Genomic DNA, 16,866 nt, shown 5'->3' on the forward strand with positions numbered 1-16,866 from the left:
GGGCTCAGCGCGTGCGCCCGGTTGCCCCGGGAAACCTAACAGCTTCAGCCCGGGACCGAGGCCTGGAAGCTGTGGTCGGAGATGGAAGGGGATTCCGAGCGCGCTGGGGACTCTCTGGACCAAAGCGGAGATGGGGAAAGCCTCGTCTCTGGGACCAAGGCCACCTCTGACCTCCAGAGCCCCGCCGAAACCTCGGAGCCTGAGCCTGAGGCAGAGGCAGCGGAGGCGGCTGGGTTGGTAGAGATCGAGGAGGGAGGCGCCACCGAGGACGAGCCGACCGAGGCGCCAGAAGGGCCGGCGGCCACCGAGGCCGCGGATGAGGACGGGCTAGGAGAGACGGGGAAGCAGCCAGAGCCTGAACCTGAGCCCGAGCCCGAGCCCGAACCCGAACCCGAACCTGAGCCCGAAGAAGCGACGGCCCAGCCGCAATCCGAAACCAGGCCCGAAGAACCGGAGGAGGCTACAGAGAAGGAGGAAAAAGTAGAGACGGAGGAGAAAGAGAAGGGGGAGAAAGAGGAGGACGAGGAGGAGGACAAAGAGGAGGAAAGAGCGGCGGCAAAGAAGACGACGACGACGACTAAGAAGAAAGCCCTGTCTAGGGACTCTGTGCAGTTATCCACTACCCGCGAGGATGCTGCTCCAGCCCCAGCGACTGAAAGAGAGGAACCTAAGCAAGAGGAGGAAGAGGAAGAGAAGGAAGAAGAGGAGGAGGAGAGTAAGGTAGAGAGTGCTGAAAGAAAGGAGAAAAGCAAGGAAAGGCAGAAATCTTCCCTACTGGGCTCAGTAGACTACCACGACCAAGAGTGGTCGGAGGAGGTGCAGAAACTGGAGGAGCAGCAGCTTCGCAATGAGCTCTTGGAGCAGTACAACACCCTGGTGGTAGAGCGGAACCGCTATCAGCGCTACAATGTGTACCTTCAGCACAAGATCTGTGAGGTGCTGCGCAAGAAGAAGGGCGTGGAAGCAGTGGAGGCGCCAGATAAGGGCCCAGAGCCCGAGGCCCCCGAGAAAGAACAGGCATATTTGCACTACCTGGCCATGCTGGAGGACATGAAGAAGCAAGAGGCCGATGACCTGGAATGGTATCACCAGGAGCTGGCCCAGCTGAAGCAGCAGTGCCAGGAGAAGGTGGCCAGGGTAGAGAAGGAGTGGCACCGATTCCAGGCACTCAAGAAGCAGGTGGTGATGCAGGCCATGGGCAGCTGCCGCATGCGGGGTGGGCGCCAGGCTGCACTTCGGGAGGTGGAGCAGATCCAGGCCTTGGAGGATAAAAAGGAGAAGGAGATGAGTGCTGTGCGGCTGGAGAATGTGCAGCTGAAGCAAAGCCTGTCTCATTTTGAAACCAGAATGAAGGCCCAGGAGGACTTGACTGAAGGTCTGCTCCTCATTGATTTTGAACAGGTTAAGATTGAGAACCAGACCTTCAACGAGAAAGTGGAGGAACGAAATGAGGAACTTTTAAAACTGCGCAACAAGGTGACCAACAATGTGCAGATAATAACCCATGTGAAGGAAAAGCTGCACTTCATGGATATGGAGAATGCATGCAGAAAGGCACAGCTTTTGGAAATTGAGGCTCAGGTGGCTCTAGGAAGGGACATCCTGACCAAGACCAAGCAAGCCCGAGACAGCCTGAGGGGTGACAACATCAAGCTGAACCAGAAGTGCGGCCTTCTGGGCAAGGAATCACTGCTTCGGGACTTGGAAGAAAAGATGGACAAGACTGAACTACTCAACCAGCGCCTAGAATCCCTTAAGCGCCATCACGCTGGGCTTACTTTATCCTGCAAAGGTATGAGGCAGAAGATCAGGGAAGCCAAAGCCTTCCTCCCCCCCTGATATGGTGGACGAATAGAGGCAGCAAAACATTGTCTCATCCACTTTTACTTTCCCTTGTTGCTATCCTTAAGAGGCCTATGATCTCTGGTTTAGGAATCATGATGTTTTTCTCATTTTTCAGCTTCAAAACTAGTGCTGACCACAAAATTTGGTTAGCAATTTTACATGGGATGAAGCAATAGACCCAGAGAAACAAAAATGGAGTGATTTAATGTAACGTGACTTCTCAGGAAAAACTAAAAATTAAGAGTTGAACAATTCCATAATTTCAGTAACTTAGTACTAAAGAACACTGTTCCTCTTCTATGTATAAGTAGGTGAAGTTCAACAAGTGGGCAGAGTACCGAAAAATCTGTGCTTAAGCAAATTATTAAATTCTCTTTGGATTTATTAAGCTGTGTAGTCATGAATTACTGTCTCAATTAGAAACTCTCACAAAATCCCCTTGATCTTGCTTTGTCAGTAGCCAGTACTAGCTTCTGGCATGTAAATATCCATCCATCTATCTATCTGTCCATCCATCCATCCATCCCTCTCTCTCCAGGAAACAGGAAAGGAGGCCAATGCTTGGTTGTCTTTATACTTTTTCAGTGGAAGGAAGCTCAGTCTTCTCACCATTTATGTTTCTGTCTTGATGACGGTTTTCCCTTAGAATCAAACATTTCCTTGGATCCTCTGAAAAAACTGCATTGATCTGTTTAAAAAAATAAAAGTGGCAAGTTTTTACCCAGGGGAAACAAAACAGCGCCATTGGTCTTACCAGTGCAAGACTGTGAATGGTGGCTGCTGCCATCACATACGACAGCCTTCTGCACCCAGCCGAGTACTCTCTGATGGCAACAGGGTGCTCGCTCATTCCTAAACTTCACAGGTCATAGGAAGACCATCCGTCTTTGGTGCTGGGTGCCTCTGAAGACTGGTAGAAACCCCACTCAGGGCAGGTGGCTCAGTGGCTGAGAATGTTGCCACTGCTTTATCTTTTGATGACATGATTTCGTTTTCTAAAGTACATTCCCTGTGAGGTAGAGGAAAATTAAAACTCCTAACTTCCATGGCTTGAGTACACTATTTTCTCTGATGTCACACACATGTACTGAGGCAGGCAGTAAAAAGCTTAGATTCCCACTGCCGTCCTCCCCTTACTGTGATGAGTCTTCCTTCTCCCCTTGTCCACCAAGGCCAAGTGGAGCAGTAAGTCCCTGCCAACAGAACTCTCTTCTTCGTGGCTCCAGCTAGAAGCAGTGCAGGCCCACTGGGTTCTCCTGCTGCTGGGGAAGCCTCCTGGTGAAGGGTCAACAGTGCTGCATGTCTTGACCAAGCAGTGGCTTCCATGATAATGCTGTCCTTTGTCTCTCTGGTGTACTGGAGAGAGCAGGTATTCTCAGCTGACTTTGAACCAACAGCATTGCCCAGCCGAATCCTGCAGCTTGGAACCCTGTGACAAGTGGATCCCAGCCCAGCTGCAGAAAGCTTTAAGCTGCAAATGACCAAGTAAGGACTGCAAAGTAAGTCACCAATGTCCTCAGGTTGCTGGACAGATACACCCCCTCCTGTGGCCCACCTCCTGTGGTTCCAATCAGATTACAGGGCCATGCTTCACCAGCAAAGAGCAACACTCCACAGACTGTTTCCTAGGGTAACTTCTGAAGGAAGAAGTCCACAGATGACCCCCAGCATGGTATCGCAGCGCTGTCTGTGGCCCACCCAGCATGCAGTCCCTGCTCAGAGAGGGCCTCCTTAGGCCTCTACCCCCCACTGAGATCTAGGTCCCTGGAGGCCAGCAGTTGGTTTGGCATTATGCTAATGTATTAACCCATCTCCTTCACATTCTGAAAATAAACCTTATTTGAATGTTATGTCTCAGAAACTGCTAAGCCCTGTGTTGGATTCAAAAATAAATTACAGGAAGAAAGACCATCCTCTCAAAAGTAAAACCAAGGAGGGAATATGGCAGGGGCAGTTTTGTAGTCAAAGCAAGAAACACTGCAGGTAGACTGTGGACAGTCCCAATGCAAATGATCCACAGGACAGGACTGTCACACAGAGGTTATCTATGAGTATTAAAAGCAAAGGCTGGGGCTGGGGCTCAGTGGCAGATTATTTGCCAAGCATGTGTGAAGCCTGGGGTTCGATCCACAGCACCACGAGCAAAGGCCTTCTTATCAGAGTGCAGGGCCTGAAAAATACATTGTGAGCAAGATGCTACATGAAACTAAACCTTTTTTCTTTCTTTCTTTTTTTCCTTTTTTTGTTGAAACTAAACCTTTTTAATAGGTATAAATCCCAAGTGTCCCCTTCAATTTTATAGGACAGTTTTGTAAATCAGGTGCCCACCTAAGCAGAGGCCAGGGCCCCTGAGAAGGAAACATTTACCTTTGCTAAGTGGAAGTCATTTATGGTGACTTCCTGCACTTGAGATTTTTACATTATGTAACCGTAAGAGATTGTCTGTAGCCCTGGTTCTGTCTTGGCCCTGGTGTGGGAGCCTACCCATAAGACAACGGCAGCTCTGGTACCTTGACTTAGTGTTTTTCACTTTTAAGCTTCCAGCTAGCACCACTGTGATGAGTCCCACAAATGCAAGAATGGAAGGGACCACAGGGCTCTTGGGAACTGTGCAGCACTTTCTCTACTACTTTTCAAAGGTTCTCTAGTTTCTACTTACATATTGGTTTTAACAAGTAAGATCACACTCCCCAAAGGCTGCCATAGGTGAGCACAGGCCTATCTAGAAAGATCCAGCCTGGGGTGAAGACTCTGGCATCAGGCCAGCCTGGGACAATGAACTCATCTGTAAAATGGGGAAATGCATTTATAGAAAAAAGCAGAATAGGAAAACAGTATCCCTTATCTGATGATAAAATTAGAGGAATTTTAATTTTCTTTCCTGTATTCCCAAATTCTACACAATTAACATGGATTTAAATTGGGAGATAATTTCAGTTTTTTTTAAATTCATAAGTTCAAGAGTGTAAGATACTAAATACTGTTAAGGGAATGATTCCAGCAACCCACCCGATGTTTCTGGGGTTTTTATGGTAGAGTTAGTTCAGCTTCTTGTTTTTGTTTCATCTTCACAAGCCAGTGGATAGGAGCTGGGTCCTCTTCCAAACCTTCAGTTGTGGAAAAAGAAAATGAGGACTAGGTCACAGAGCTCCTAATGGCAATGGGTGGGTATAAGATTCAACCCCAAGGTCTGTTCTTAACATCTACCCAAACTGCACCTCAAGTTCAGCTTTATTTTTGGCTGAAGCCTTTCTACCAGGAGCCACACAGCAGGGGAAAAAGATGAAGGAACACCACTTAAGATGAACTGAGGCTCTGGGGTCCAGAGCCAGGCTTCCAAGTCCACGGGTAGCTCATTTTGTTGTAATGTCGGAGCAGAGGACAGTTATCCTCACTCTGCACAGAATGTCCCACAAGGTGTGGGCACCTGGGAAAGGGGCTTCAGCTGATCCAGGGAGACCTGGCCTTGGTGTGAACCTGCCCAGGAAGGGAATCAGCCATCCCAGAGCAGGCTGGCTGCAGGGAGCGGTGCTCAGAGGATCCTTGGAGCAGGACAGGCACTAGATGGCGCCCTGAGCCTCTCAGAGATATCTGGACACTTCTCAGCCAAGTTCCAGGCAAGAGCCTGAATATCATCAGCAAATGTCTGAGCACATATTTGGCACCATACAATGCGGGTCTCACGATTTCCCTGAAAACCGAAGTCCCTCCACATCTTAACATAGTCCCGTCTGAGGGGACTGGTCTTGTCTCTGAGGTATCCCTCTGCTGGCCAGCCCCCTCCCTTCCCACCGGGAGACCAGCAGCTCCTCCCAAAATACAGCGGGGGGTGTACCTGCCCCCACACTGTGTGGGTGCCATGCCTGTATGTTGGCCCTTCTGTGTCTTGGTAGCAGGCTCCACACTTTTGGAATGGTGTCTGAACTGTCAGCCCCACTCCCCAGGTGTACAGTGCCCAGGAACAAGTGTCTGCCCATCGTGTTTTAGCATTCATAATCCACAGCTCCCTCCATCAGCCTCCAGCTGCCCTGCAGGCCGTGCACAGATGATGCAAGTGTCCCCACCAGGACTTAAGGAGCCAGGCTCCCGAAGGTCCCAGAGCAAACGAGATCTCTCCAGAGGGTGCCTGAGTCCTGCTCTGCCACCACCTAGTAGCAGCCTGAGAAAACCACGTTTCTGTGTCACATGTGTGGAAGGGGACAATGATCTTCCACAAAGCTGCTGTGGAAATTAAATGAAATGAAATTTAATTTCCACAGTGCTTAGCCCAGTGCCCGGTGTGGCCAGAGCAGCCAGACAGCTCTCAGCAAAAGTGCCTGCTGTCCACTACCCTGCAGCTAGCCAGCCTGCCTCAAAGCCTGCAGGGACAGGGGCGCAGAGAGAAGTCACTGGCTCAATGGAAGGTGGCTCTGTGCCTGAGCACCCTTCTGAGTGCCTGTGGGTGCACTCATTCTGCTGGGGTCTAAGTACCTCCTGGCCCTCCAGCCCTCTCCACCATCTCGAGAACAGCTTTACTGACCCTGCCCCACAGAGAAGGCCCTGCCACCACCCTACTGGGTCACAGCACCTGACTCACAGGCTTCTGAGGAATTGCAAGGAGCCCTTAGCCCAGGGGCTGGCACACAGTGAGTGCCTGCTGCACACTGGGGTGAGTGGTGACATGCGCAGGGGTGGTGAAGGTCACAGCAGGGTGGCTTGAAGAGCGGCGGCAGCACAGGGGGGCCCCTCCAGCACAGCAGAGAGGGACCCTCGGCTGCATCCTCTTTTTGATGAACAAGCCTAGATGTGGATTTCAAAGCAGCAGATGCTCAAATTTCTGCCATGCTTCAAGGAAGAACCTCAATTTTAAACCAAACTACAGAGAATGTAAGTAACAATTTTACATGACTTTTATTTAATAAAACCACATATTTACAATTCAAAAAGTCCTAGTTTGATACACTTTACTAAATAAAGTCAGAGGTTAACTGTTCGAGCCATTAAAACATGATCTGCAGCAATGTTATCAGGAGTTCCTATCAGCAGCTCTTTAAAACTCAGAAGCCGAGCAGTTACAAAGTACCTCTGAAGTGAACATTGTTCCCAAATGAGATCTCAATGACTCTGGAGGTGGCTCTTGGGTCTAAAGGGCAAGCTGCTGCTGACCCCAAGCCCTGGGGTACAGAAAGTCCCTGGCCCTTGAGGTGGACAGTGCAAACTTCCAAGAGAGCAGCACATCAGTGTTTCTAGGTCACCTAAGCAGCAGCCTCAGAGAAGCAGGATGCTGTGCTTGCTAACAGCACTCTGCCCAGAGGACCACAGGACCCTGGACAGGACTTGGAACTCTGCAACCTCTTAGGGGACACCTGGAACTCATATGATCCCTTAACAGCCCCCCCCCCCCCCAAAACCTCGTCTGGACTGAAGATGTGGCAAACGCCCCAGACTGGCAGGGAGCCTGGTCTGAACCTTCATGTACACTGCAGATTGATGTCGGGCCATTTGACAAGCAAAGGCGAGGGTGGGGCCGGAGCCTGCTCCTCACCTCTCTACGATCTAAGGAGCATCGTTATGTACAGTAAGAAAATATATACATCTTCAAAGAACAGAACACCCTCATCACGCACGCAACTGCGCACATCTGCAAGGAAGACAGTGCACAGGCCACTGGCCTAACTACATTCAATACCTCCATGTCAGGAATGGCTGGATCTGGAGGCCACCAGGACCATAGGCGAAGATGGCACCTCGTCCACGAGGTCAGGCAAGGCGGCCTTCCAAGGCTGAGGTGTTGTGGGACCCATCATGCTCTAGAACCTCCCTCGAGAATTCACAGGAGAATGCAAGGGGAGGGGAGGTTCCAAGAAGAGGGACACATGGAGTAGGACAGAGGGTGTGCACATGACCCTGGCCTGCTAACCTGCTGCGGCACCTGAAATATGGCCAGCAGGCAGGGCAGATGCAGAAAGTTCATCAGGATAGGCCACCCCCAAGCTGGCTGCACCCCCAGCCCAAGCCTCCTTGCTGCATGTGGTACAGCACCAGGGCCTCCCTCAGCGAGGAGCTGTCCCCTGGGGTGGGAGAAATGGCTAAGAAAGGTGAGTGCAGACCACACCATCACTTCCAGACTCTGGCTGTGTCCTTGAGCCTGGCCTGTCTGCACCCCCAAAGGCCAATATGCTAATAATGGGTTACCAGGTGGGAACTTGTTTCCATCTCTCGTTGGACTAGTCCATGCAAAAACTGCTCATTTCTGTGAATTTGGGAAGTCAAATTTCTTATACAAAGTTCTCAAAATAGTCAAGGAAAAGCAAGAATAAAAATTTTGACAATAAACTTGGGAAAATCAGCTAAAATGGGAAAGGGATCATGGTCCAGACAATGAGAATTCTGACAAGACTGGTTGTTAAGTACGTGTTGCTCGCTCCTCTGTCCTCATGGCGGTTTGTGAAACACCTTGGAAAGCCAGGTGTGTCAGGGGGTCCCTGGCACTTAGGACAGTCCAGCTATTCATGACAAAAGTGAAGTGGGGATTCTGCAGAGCCCAGGAGCAAACCCCTCACATGCTTCGGTTTCCAGACCACACAGCCATCCTCGGCCTCCCTGGAAACAAGCAGGTGCGAGGGGCAATCCAAAGTTTCTCCCACCCTGTTCTTTAAAGGAGGCTGTTCACATCAGCTCCCGGGGGTGTTCTGCTGCCACAGGCCCCTTCTGCACACACAGTCCCCTGCTCCGGCTCCTCACCACAGCTCCAAGGACTCTGGGAGGCAGGTTCCCACGGAAACCTAACGTGCACTGTCGGCCTTCCTGCTGTGATTTTGTCAAGGCAACATGGTCAAGTGTTAATACAAAGGTCATGTGGACTCCCAGGGAGCCCAAGAGCAACACTCCCCATGTGCCCATCTCCTGTTATGCTGTCTTGGTAGGCAGGTTTCAAACTCATGGCCTCCAGTTCTGGAAAGATCATCTCAATAACTAAATCAGCAATTCCTCTCATCTAAAATATGAGCCAGTATCATCTCTGAGATCTCCCAAAATAATATTTCTCATGCATTTGGCTAAAAAAATTGTAATGTACTTTCCAGTGGCTGGCATAATAGCATTACAATTTAATTGACTTTTGCTGAAACAAAGAAGGAGGAGGGATCAACCACTGCCCTGTCTTTAACCTGTGCAGAAAGCGCAGTGGCTGGCTGCAGCCCCCAGGGCACCAGCCCCTGAGCTGCTTAAGGCTAAGCCTGGATTTTGCTGTTTGTTTAAGGCCAACTCCAGCGTCAGGAATCAACATGAACAGAGCATGCCTGCTCCTCTGCTGCCACTGCCGGGGTGGGTCTGAGAGCACACAGGTGCCGCCTGAGACCTGCCTCAGTGCCAGTGGGGGTCACATCTGCAGCCTCAGTGTCTGAGGGACGGGCTTCCTTTCTCCATTTCCCGGCTGTCTTTTTGCAGCGCAGCCAGCACCTAGAGCACAGAGAAGACTGCTGTGGTTAATCCCCGAGAGGCACTGTTCCCAAGACACCCACGAGAGCAGCGCAGAGTGGAGCAGCGCAGCGCAGCTCAGAGCAGCGCCGGCACGGAGGAGCTGAGCAGGAGCCGAGCAGGAGCAGCGCAGAGCAGCGCAGAGCAGAGCAGAGCTTAGCAGAGCAAGGCAGCGCAGCCATGATGGCAGCCACCCCCAGGGCAGCCCCTCCAACTCCGCCCACTCCGCACTTTCCCACCCTCTGGCCCACTAGGCACTTTCCCACCCTCTGGGTCCCCTTTCCTACGTGGGCCATTTCCTACACTCATGCTGATCAGCCACAACACCAATGTCGCAGCAGGGTCATGGGGATAGTCTCTTCCCTCAGCCCCACAGGACAATGCTGCTCCTGCCGGCTTCTTCCTTCATCACCAAGAAACCAAAGCCCATTCACAGCCTCCCTTCAGAGGCCGCCAGAGCCTGGCCCTGGTGCTGCTCCCTCCACTGCCCTCAATGCACTGCACCTTTACTTTAAAACTCATTCCAGGGCACTGTGACTACCCAATAATGTCAGTGACAGCACACATGGAAGGGTTCCACCCAGATTCTGCCATTTTGCCTCCTCTCTTTTATGGGTTGAAACTATGCTGGGGATTATTCAAGCAGTGGGCGCGTGTGCATGTGCATGTGCCTGTGCAGGGCAGGAGAGCTTCTTTCACAGGAAGTACCAGGGAAGGAAGCTGCAGGAAAGACCTGTAAGCCCTGAATGCACAAGATGTGAAATCAGGGTAGGGACAGCCCTGCCTGTGAACAAAGGCCATTAAGAAAGGTCTTGGCTGGGTGCAGTGGCACACACCCCACAATCCAAGTGACTCAGGAGGCTGAGCCAGGAGAATTGCAAGTTCAAAGCCAGCCTCAGCAACTCAATGGGACCCTAAGCAACTTAGCAAGCCTCTGTCACAAAATAAAAAATAAAGAGGACTGCAGATGTAGCTCAGTGGTCAAGTGCCCCCAGGTTCAATCCCGGGCACCAAAACACAAAGACCCCGACTTTTCTGTTGAGGCTTTAGAAAACTATGGAAGCAACAAATCACAGAAGGTTCCAAAAGACCTCCTCACACACAGGGTCAGCTTCAGGGGCATTCAGCCTGTGCAGTCGCATGCCCAGAGTTCAGGCAGCCCGGCATGGCCTACTGCTCTACAGTCATGGCTTAAAATTCTTGGAAATGTTCTAGCCACAGCCCTTACACCGTCCATCGGTTCATCAGCCAGAGAGAAGTCGCTCCTGCCCTGACACCTGGCGCAGCCCAGCCAGGCCCAGGCCTCCCCACCAGCTAGGCAGGCCGTTACACGGCTTTACTGAAATGCAATTCACCCTTCAAAGTGTGCAATTTGATGCTTTGGGGGATATTCACAGAAATGGGCACATATCACCAGTTAATTTTATAACACTTTTGTACCTCAAGAAGAAACCTCTGTACCCCTCAACCATAACTGTCCTAGAGTGACCAAGTACAGGCTCTGGACTTGCTGTAGGTCAAAGGGCTTGCCTTCCACACAAATGAAGGGTGGGAAGGGACAGAAGAGAAGAAGGTGGAGCTGCATAAAGATGGTATAAGACAAAGATCTACGGGCCAATCAGGGCAAGGACCCTATCTGGATCTTCATCAGTGAGACCGTGGATCCATTTATGCTGTCTGGCCCAGTCAGAACCTTGATTCTCAGCACAATACCTAGTGTATGAAGACAGGAAGGCATCAGGGACTTTCTGGGTGATAGCAGTGCTGTGAACATTTATGTTCCAAGAGCCAGCATGGTTTGGAGACACAACATGACAGTGGACATATTGCATGCAGAACACTGGGGGGCACAGGGAGGGGCACTGAAACAGTCCCCCTTCACAGATACGAGGCTGATGACTGTCATGTGGGGTTCACTGTCCTAGTTTTGTAAATATTTTAAGTCATATACTAATAAGAAAGTCAGGTCCATAACAGGCACAGCTGGCCCGTATGGGGAAGGGTAAGCCTCCAGACCCACCAGCTGGGCCTGGTACTCAGGTAACCTCAAGAAATACAGTCAGTCAGGTTTTTTGTTTTTTATTTTTCTTCCTTTTTTCCTTTTAAGTATGCTAAAACGTGGAGTGAGACAACACCCATCAATCCCACTGGCGTAAGCCCTACATGGGAGCCTGGAGGAATGCAGAAGAAACCACAGGCCAGAGCAGCACAATGGAAGGAAGACCTGGAAGGGACGGGGCCTCTTCAGGCAACCGTGACTTCTCTTTCTGTGATCTGCAAGGTGGATCAAGCTGCACAGGGCACGCCGCTCCCAGGCGGCCCAGCTAGCCAGTCCCTTTTGCTCTGTCTAGTGTCTAGGGCTTAATTTATAAAATGCTTTGGGGCATGTGAAGAGTACTGCATGGCCTCCTAGAAGCTCTGAGCTCCCAGTACTGATGCAGGGGAGGGGGCACTCCACGATCTCCAACAGGCAGGAACCCATAGAGCAACCTGAGGCAGAGCCAGGAGGCCGCCCAGCTCTCCTCGCCAGCAGCCCAAGAACCGTTTCTCAGCACTGTGGGCAGCATGCTCCCTAGGTTATACTGTAGTGCCAGCCCCACAACCAGAAGAAGGAGGAGACTGCTTACCTGTGCCCACTTCTTGTTCCGACTTTGCATCTGGACTGTAGCAATGGCCGCGAACACCTCATCTGCTGGCAGGTCCTCGGGCAGCCTGGTCAGGAACTGGGCACTGTGGATGAAGTCCATCCTAGTCAGGATGTCCTCAAACAGCTTCAGGATGCCCAGGGCCGTTCGGAAGAGGAACTCCTCCCCATCCCGACAGAACACGTCCCAGATGCGGCAGGCCAAGTCCAGGGGCAGAGACTTACTGTACAAGGTGAAGATCCTAGGGAAAGTGAGAGAGCTTCAAGTTTGGAATGGTACAAAGAAAGAACTCTCAATTCTAACCTGAACCATGAAGAATGCCCTGAGTTAGTCCCTACCTACAGAACGGGGCTGGGGCTCAGCCTGAGTCCACCATGCAGGCTGAGCTCCCCTTTCCCAGAAACGCGCTGAAACACCACGCAACTGCACCACCAATGCCCAATGCTCCTGCTGCAACAGGCAGCTAGCCAGCACCCACTGTACGCCCCCTGTGGTGGGGCTGGGCAGGACGGGTATCACACAGGACGCCTGCTCATACAGTAGCATCAGGTGGGCCTGAGGGTGTGCCTGTGGTGGAGGGCAGCTTCCTCCCAGCAGGGGCCAGCAAAGAGCAAAGTAGCATTTCCCAATCAGCTTGACTATGGATTACAAAACACAGATCTTAAACTTGTACGAAGAAAACTGTCAGATGAAAAAGTGAAATAAAGGCATATGTTCCTTTAAAAAATATGATAATTGGTCAGCCTTGGGGGTACACGCCTATAATCTCAAGAGACTCAGGAAACTGAGGCTGGAGGATCATCAGTTGGATATCAGCCTCAGAAACTTAGCAAGACCCTCTCTAAAAAAAAAAAAAAAAGGCTAATCACAGTACAAATTACATAACCATACATTCCTGGGTACCAACTCTATCATTGTTAACACATTTCTAACCTGGAAGGGGCCTATGTCACCAGGGGACTCCAGATGGCCACTCTGGAAACAGCCTGATGCCCTCCAGCCTGGATGCAGCATGTTTCTGCCCTCCCCACCAGCCTCAGTACCTAGTGCTTTGTGGCAATCTCAGCTGAATGAGTAAATGGGTGGACCAAGCCTTGTCTGCTTCAGAATTCTCCAAGTACTGGTGGCACTCTATACCTTGCCACCAGCAATAGCACCTCTGTGGGGTGATTCCCATGTGGGTGGAGACAGCCACTTCCCACCTGCAAGATGCTCTCCTGAAAGTTCCAGAGTCGACCCACACCTCTTGATGTGCCTGGACTCCAGATGCTGGACACAGGCTGAGGCCTCCCTTGGGCAAAAGGGAGTGCCGTTAAACTTCTGCAGTGCAACCTAACTTAGTGATGACACAGTCCACCAGAAAGCTCCTCACATGGGAGGTCTGCTCACGTCTCAGGACAGATTCTCCATCTGTTGCAAACCACAGGATGCAGTGGGCTCTGAGCCCACCACACCCTGCAGGGCTCTACCAGGATGCGGAGGAGCACCTGGCCAAGGGTGAGCACCTAGCACATCCATGACCGGCCAGGCCTGCCAGTAGCTGAAAATTCTAGGAGACTCTGGGAAGACAGGCACAACAACTGAGATTTCTTTCCACTCAGATGACAAGCAGGAGGCAGAGGCCACAGGAAACCCTGTATCCTGAAGACAGCAGAGCTGAGGGCCACTGTGTGTCTGTGGAGTAAGAGTCTGTCCTAGGCATGTGGGACACCCCCTGCCTGCAGCCTCAGCTGTCTCACTAGCAGTACCTACCTCCAGGAGTAAGTGGCCCTGACCCAAAGCTCCCTCTGCCAGGCACTGCAGGGCTTCTGCTGCAGGGAACTCGCTTTAGTGTCAAGTAGCTCTGTCCTAAGCTTCTTACCATCACAAAAACAGAAAACACTGTCATCACTGGGTCTAGAAAGCACAGTTCAAGAAAGGTCTTGAGACCTTGTGTTTCCTCAATCTTCAAATTGCTCTCAACTCCGCCCAGAACAGACTTGTTAACATTGTATTTTAAAACGTGAGAAAGGCAGGGCGCAGTGGCGCATGCCTGTAAACCCAGTAATTGAGGAGGTTGTGCCAGGAGGATCACAATTTCAAGGCCAGCCTCAGCAACTTCGTGATGCCCAGTCTCAAAAAGGGCTGGGGGGATGTGGCTCAGTGATAAAGCAGCCATAGGTTCATTCCTCAATAATGACCACCCCAACGCAAAAAGCCCTGTGCTAATCTTTTTCATTAATTCAGTTGTCTTCAGACAGTCCAACAAGTGAAGAGTTATGCTGAGGGAGCTGCAGTGCCAAGGAGCCACCTGCTTCCCGCACAGCAAAGAGACAGCTGAACGGAGCAGACCAGAGCCTGGCAGATTACAAAGCCTGTGCCTCGAACCAGTAATTTTCAGATGCTCAGCTGTATTTTAAACCACATTTAAACACAGGAGCCAGGTGCACATGGGACACTGAAGCACTCTCTCAGAAAGCAGCTACACAGTACCCTCACCTGGAAGTCTCAGGTAAAGGGCTGCTGGGCTCGGGCCACTGCCTGGGAAGGAGATACCAGGTTCAGTCCAGCTCCCACAGAAACCCAGCCAGGGAAGCTGACCCAATGAACTGAAGGGCTGCTGTCCACACACTGGCCGAAGAACCCCTTCCCCACCACCTGGCCTCAGCCTCCCCTCAGCTAAGGACTGTGTGGGAACAGGGATGAGCAGGAATCCCTGGCAGTCTGCCAGGCCCCCTTCCTGCTCTCCCCATAGTGGGAAGAGAGAATCCATGGGTTTCTGTCTCCCAAGAAATGTTTGTTCCCTACCCCAACCTGGAGCACTGCATATTACTGCGCTGTGTATCAAATACAGCACGTTTAGGTCCAAGTAATGCACAACAATGGATTTTTGTGTTGCTATGCCAACAGAGTGGCTATGGGCTTATTAAAAAGACAGAAAGACCAAGCCATGTGCACCCACCTCCCCACATGTGTGGATACAGGTAGACTCTCCTCTCCAGCCACATCTCTTCCAGCTGCCTACCTGAGCAGAAGGGAAATGGGGCACTAGGGAGGCACAGAGAGAGTTCAGGGCCACTGTAAGCAGCTATGGGGCAAAGCCTCAGGAGCCAGCAGTACAGAAGGCAGTCAGTGTCCTTGCAATAGAGGGACCCTGGTCTGCCTCAAGCTGCCCAGGCTACACAGGGCAAGTGACTGCTTGCTGCTCTGCTGGGTGCCACCCCACACCTCCTCCCTAAAGCCTTTCGAGGAGGCGCAGTCTCACCCTATGTGGCAGAGGAGGAAACTACCAAGAAAGGAAGGTGGTGGCAAAGCAGGTTTCAGTGTAAAATAAAAGGGTAAAAGTCACCTAGCAGCCTCAGTCATCATGAAGTCACACTGAGATTGGGATTTTCAGGCCCTGACACCCCAGTATCCAGCTGTATCCTGGCTTCATCCTTTACCTCACGGCACCTGGGGATCCCTGTGTTCCTAAGAAACTCAGAGACCAGGAACAAGTGTGCTAGGTAAGAAGTCTCCACTAAGCCTCAGCAGACTCTGAAACTTACTCAAGAGTCACTACTGGCATAGACTCAGCACTAAGCAAAGGCAGAGGTGCAGACACCAAACCTGAGATGCCCTGCCTGGTCCTGAGGGCAGTGCAGTCCATATCGCCCCAAGCCCATGCACTCTCCTCTCTGCCCCAGCACCAAGCAGAATATGAAGCTTAGCCAATAGGCTTCAGTTAACACCTCCTGCATGCCGGAGGCTCCATCCCTCTGGAGAAGGCTGATGGCAAAGCAGTGCTTGCACTTGAGGAGTCCCGAGTCCTGGGCAGACCTATGGCCCAGAAGCTGAGAGCCACCCATGAACCCCGTGCAGGAAACGACAGCTATCTCCTGGGAGTCCACTTGCCCTGCACCTCCTCTGTAAGGTGGGAATCCATGTAATGATAGGCTTTCTAGGTAAACACCATTGCCAAAGCCACTAATAAGCACAATATGGAGTGTACCACTTGATACTTTGATTAAATTAAGACTATCATAAAATCCACTTATGCCTCCAAAAAAATCATGCCACTAGGCAGCAGTGGGAGATATTTTGCAAGTTAAATGACCTTGTGCCAGTCCTCCCAGAGTGTGGACCCTTGACAGCTGGCCACTCAAAGCCCTGTGGGAGGACAAAGACAGGTGACAAGCCCCGGCTCTGATCCCCACGTCCACATGATAAAGAGAAGCAAGGCACACCTGGGTAAGAGCCCTCATCAGCAAAACCACCTCCCTGCGAGCCTCAAGGAGGAGTGCAAACAGCTGAGTGGGCTTCGGCCAGGCTTCAAACTCATGGCTTCATAGGTTCAGTCCACAGTGGGCCAAGTTCCCTGCCCTGGGGCCAAGTTCCCTGCCCTGGCCCAAGCAGAGGCAGAACATCACAGCAGAAGTGTACAGTTGAGAAGCACCACCCTGCTCATGGCAGCAGGAAGCAGAGAGAGGAAAGAGGAGCAGGGAGGATGCTCCCTTCCAGCACATGCCCCTGGTGACCCACCTCCTCCAGCCATGTCCCACCGGCCTATCCAAAGGAAGGCCTAGGAAGAATAGGTGTGCCTGTGCCCAGGACATGAGCTGACCTGGGTCCAGGCTCTGGGAACACAGGAGTAACCCACAAGGCTAACAGCTCAGTATGGCTGGTGGTGGGAGGGAGGGAAGCAGGCTCTGGGGACAGACAGCAGAGAAGGGCACTTCTCCTACCTGAATTGCAGCATTCTCATCTGAGCACTGCAGAGCACACCCAGGACACTTGAGGCCACACTGCACGGTGCCCTCAGGCTTTGCCATGGAGAGAAGAAAAGGGCTCTTTCACCCAAGCAGTTGGTTGCTCTAGCCCTGGGGTGGTCACACCACAGGCACGTGCACAGTGCCAACCACATGGCACATGCAACCCAAGACAGGCCCAGGGCTTCCAG

General features: G+C 51.7%; 2 protein-coding genes across 5 annotated transcripts in view; one reads left to right on the forward strand and one right to left on the reverse strand.

The window, feature by feature from the left end:
• Positions 1–30: 30 nt before the first annotated feature.
• Cfap184 (cilia and flagella associated protein 184) lies at positions 31–3,706 on the forward strand. Its single transcript, XM_027935177.3, has 2 exons — positions 31–1,792; positions 3,208–3,706. Exons 1-2 carry the CDS (start codon positions 82–84, stop codon positions 3,324–3,326), a joined length of 1,830 nt encoding a protein of 609 aa, XP_027790978.3. The 5' UTR covers positions 31–81; the 3' UTR covers positions 3,327–3,706.
• Tbc1d14 (TBC1 domain family member 14) overlaps positions 2,029–16,866 on the reverse strand; it is a 106,831-nt gene continuing 91,993 nt past the window's right edge. For 2 of the 4 annotated variants that reach the window (XM_027939764.3, XM_027939743.3), the window contains exons 13-14: positions 11,931–12,189; positions 6,717–9,285 (exon numbers count right to left, since the gene is read on the reverse strand). In XM_027939764.3, coding sequence (XP_027795565.1) covers positions 9,220–9,285; positions 11,931–12,189 — 325 coding nt within the window. In that variant the 3' untranslated portion in view covers positions 6,717–9,219. Of the gene's footprint in view, positions 2,534–4,854; positions 4,953–6,716; positions 9,286–11,930; positions 12,190–16,866 lie in introns of those variants that run through there. The other 2 variants (XR_003583397.3, XM_027939736.3) reach the window with 2 other exon arrangements.

Source organism: Marmota flaviventris, chromosome 7 (genome assembly GCF_047511675.1).
Source record: "Marmota flaviventris isolate mMarFla1 chromosome 7, mMarFla1.hap1, whole genome shotgun sequence".
In the NCBI taxonomy this organism is placed as follows: domain Eukaryota; kingdom Metazoa; phylum Chordata; class Mammalia; order Rodentia; family Sciuridae; genus Marmota; species Marmota flaviventris.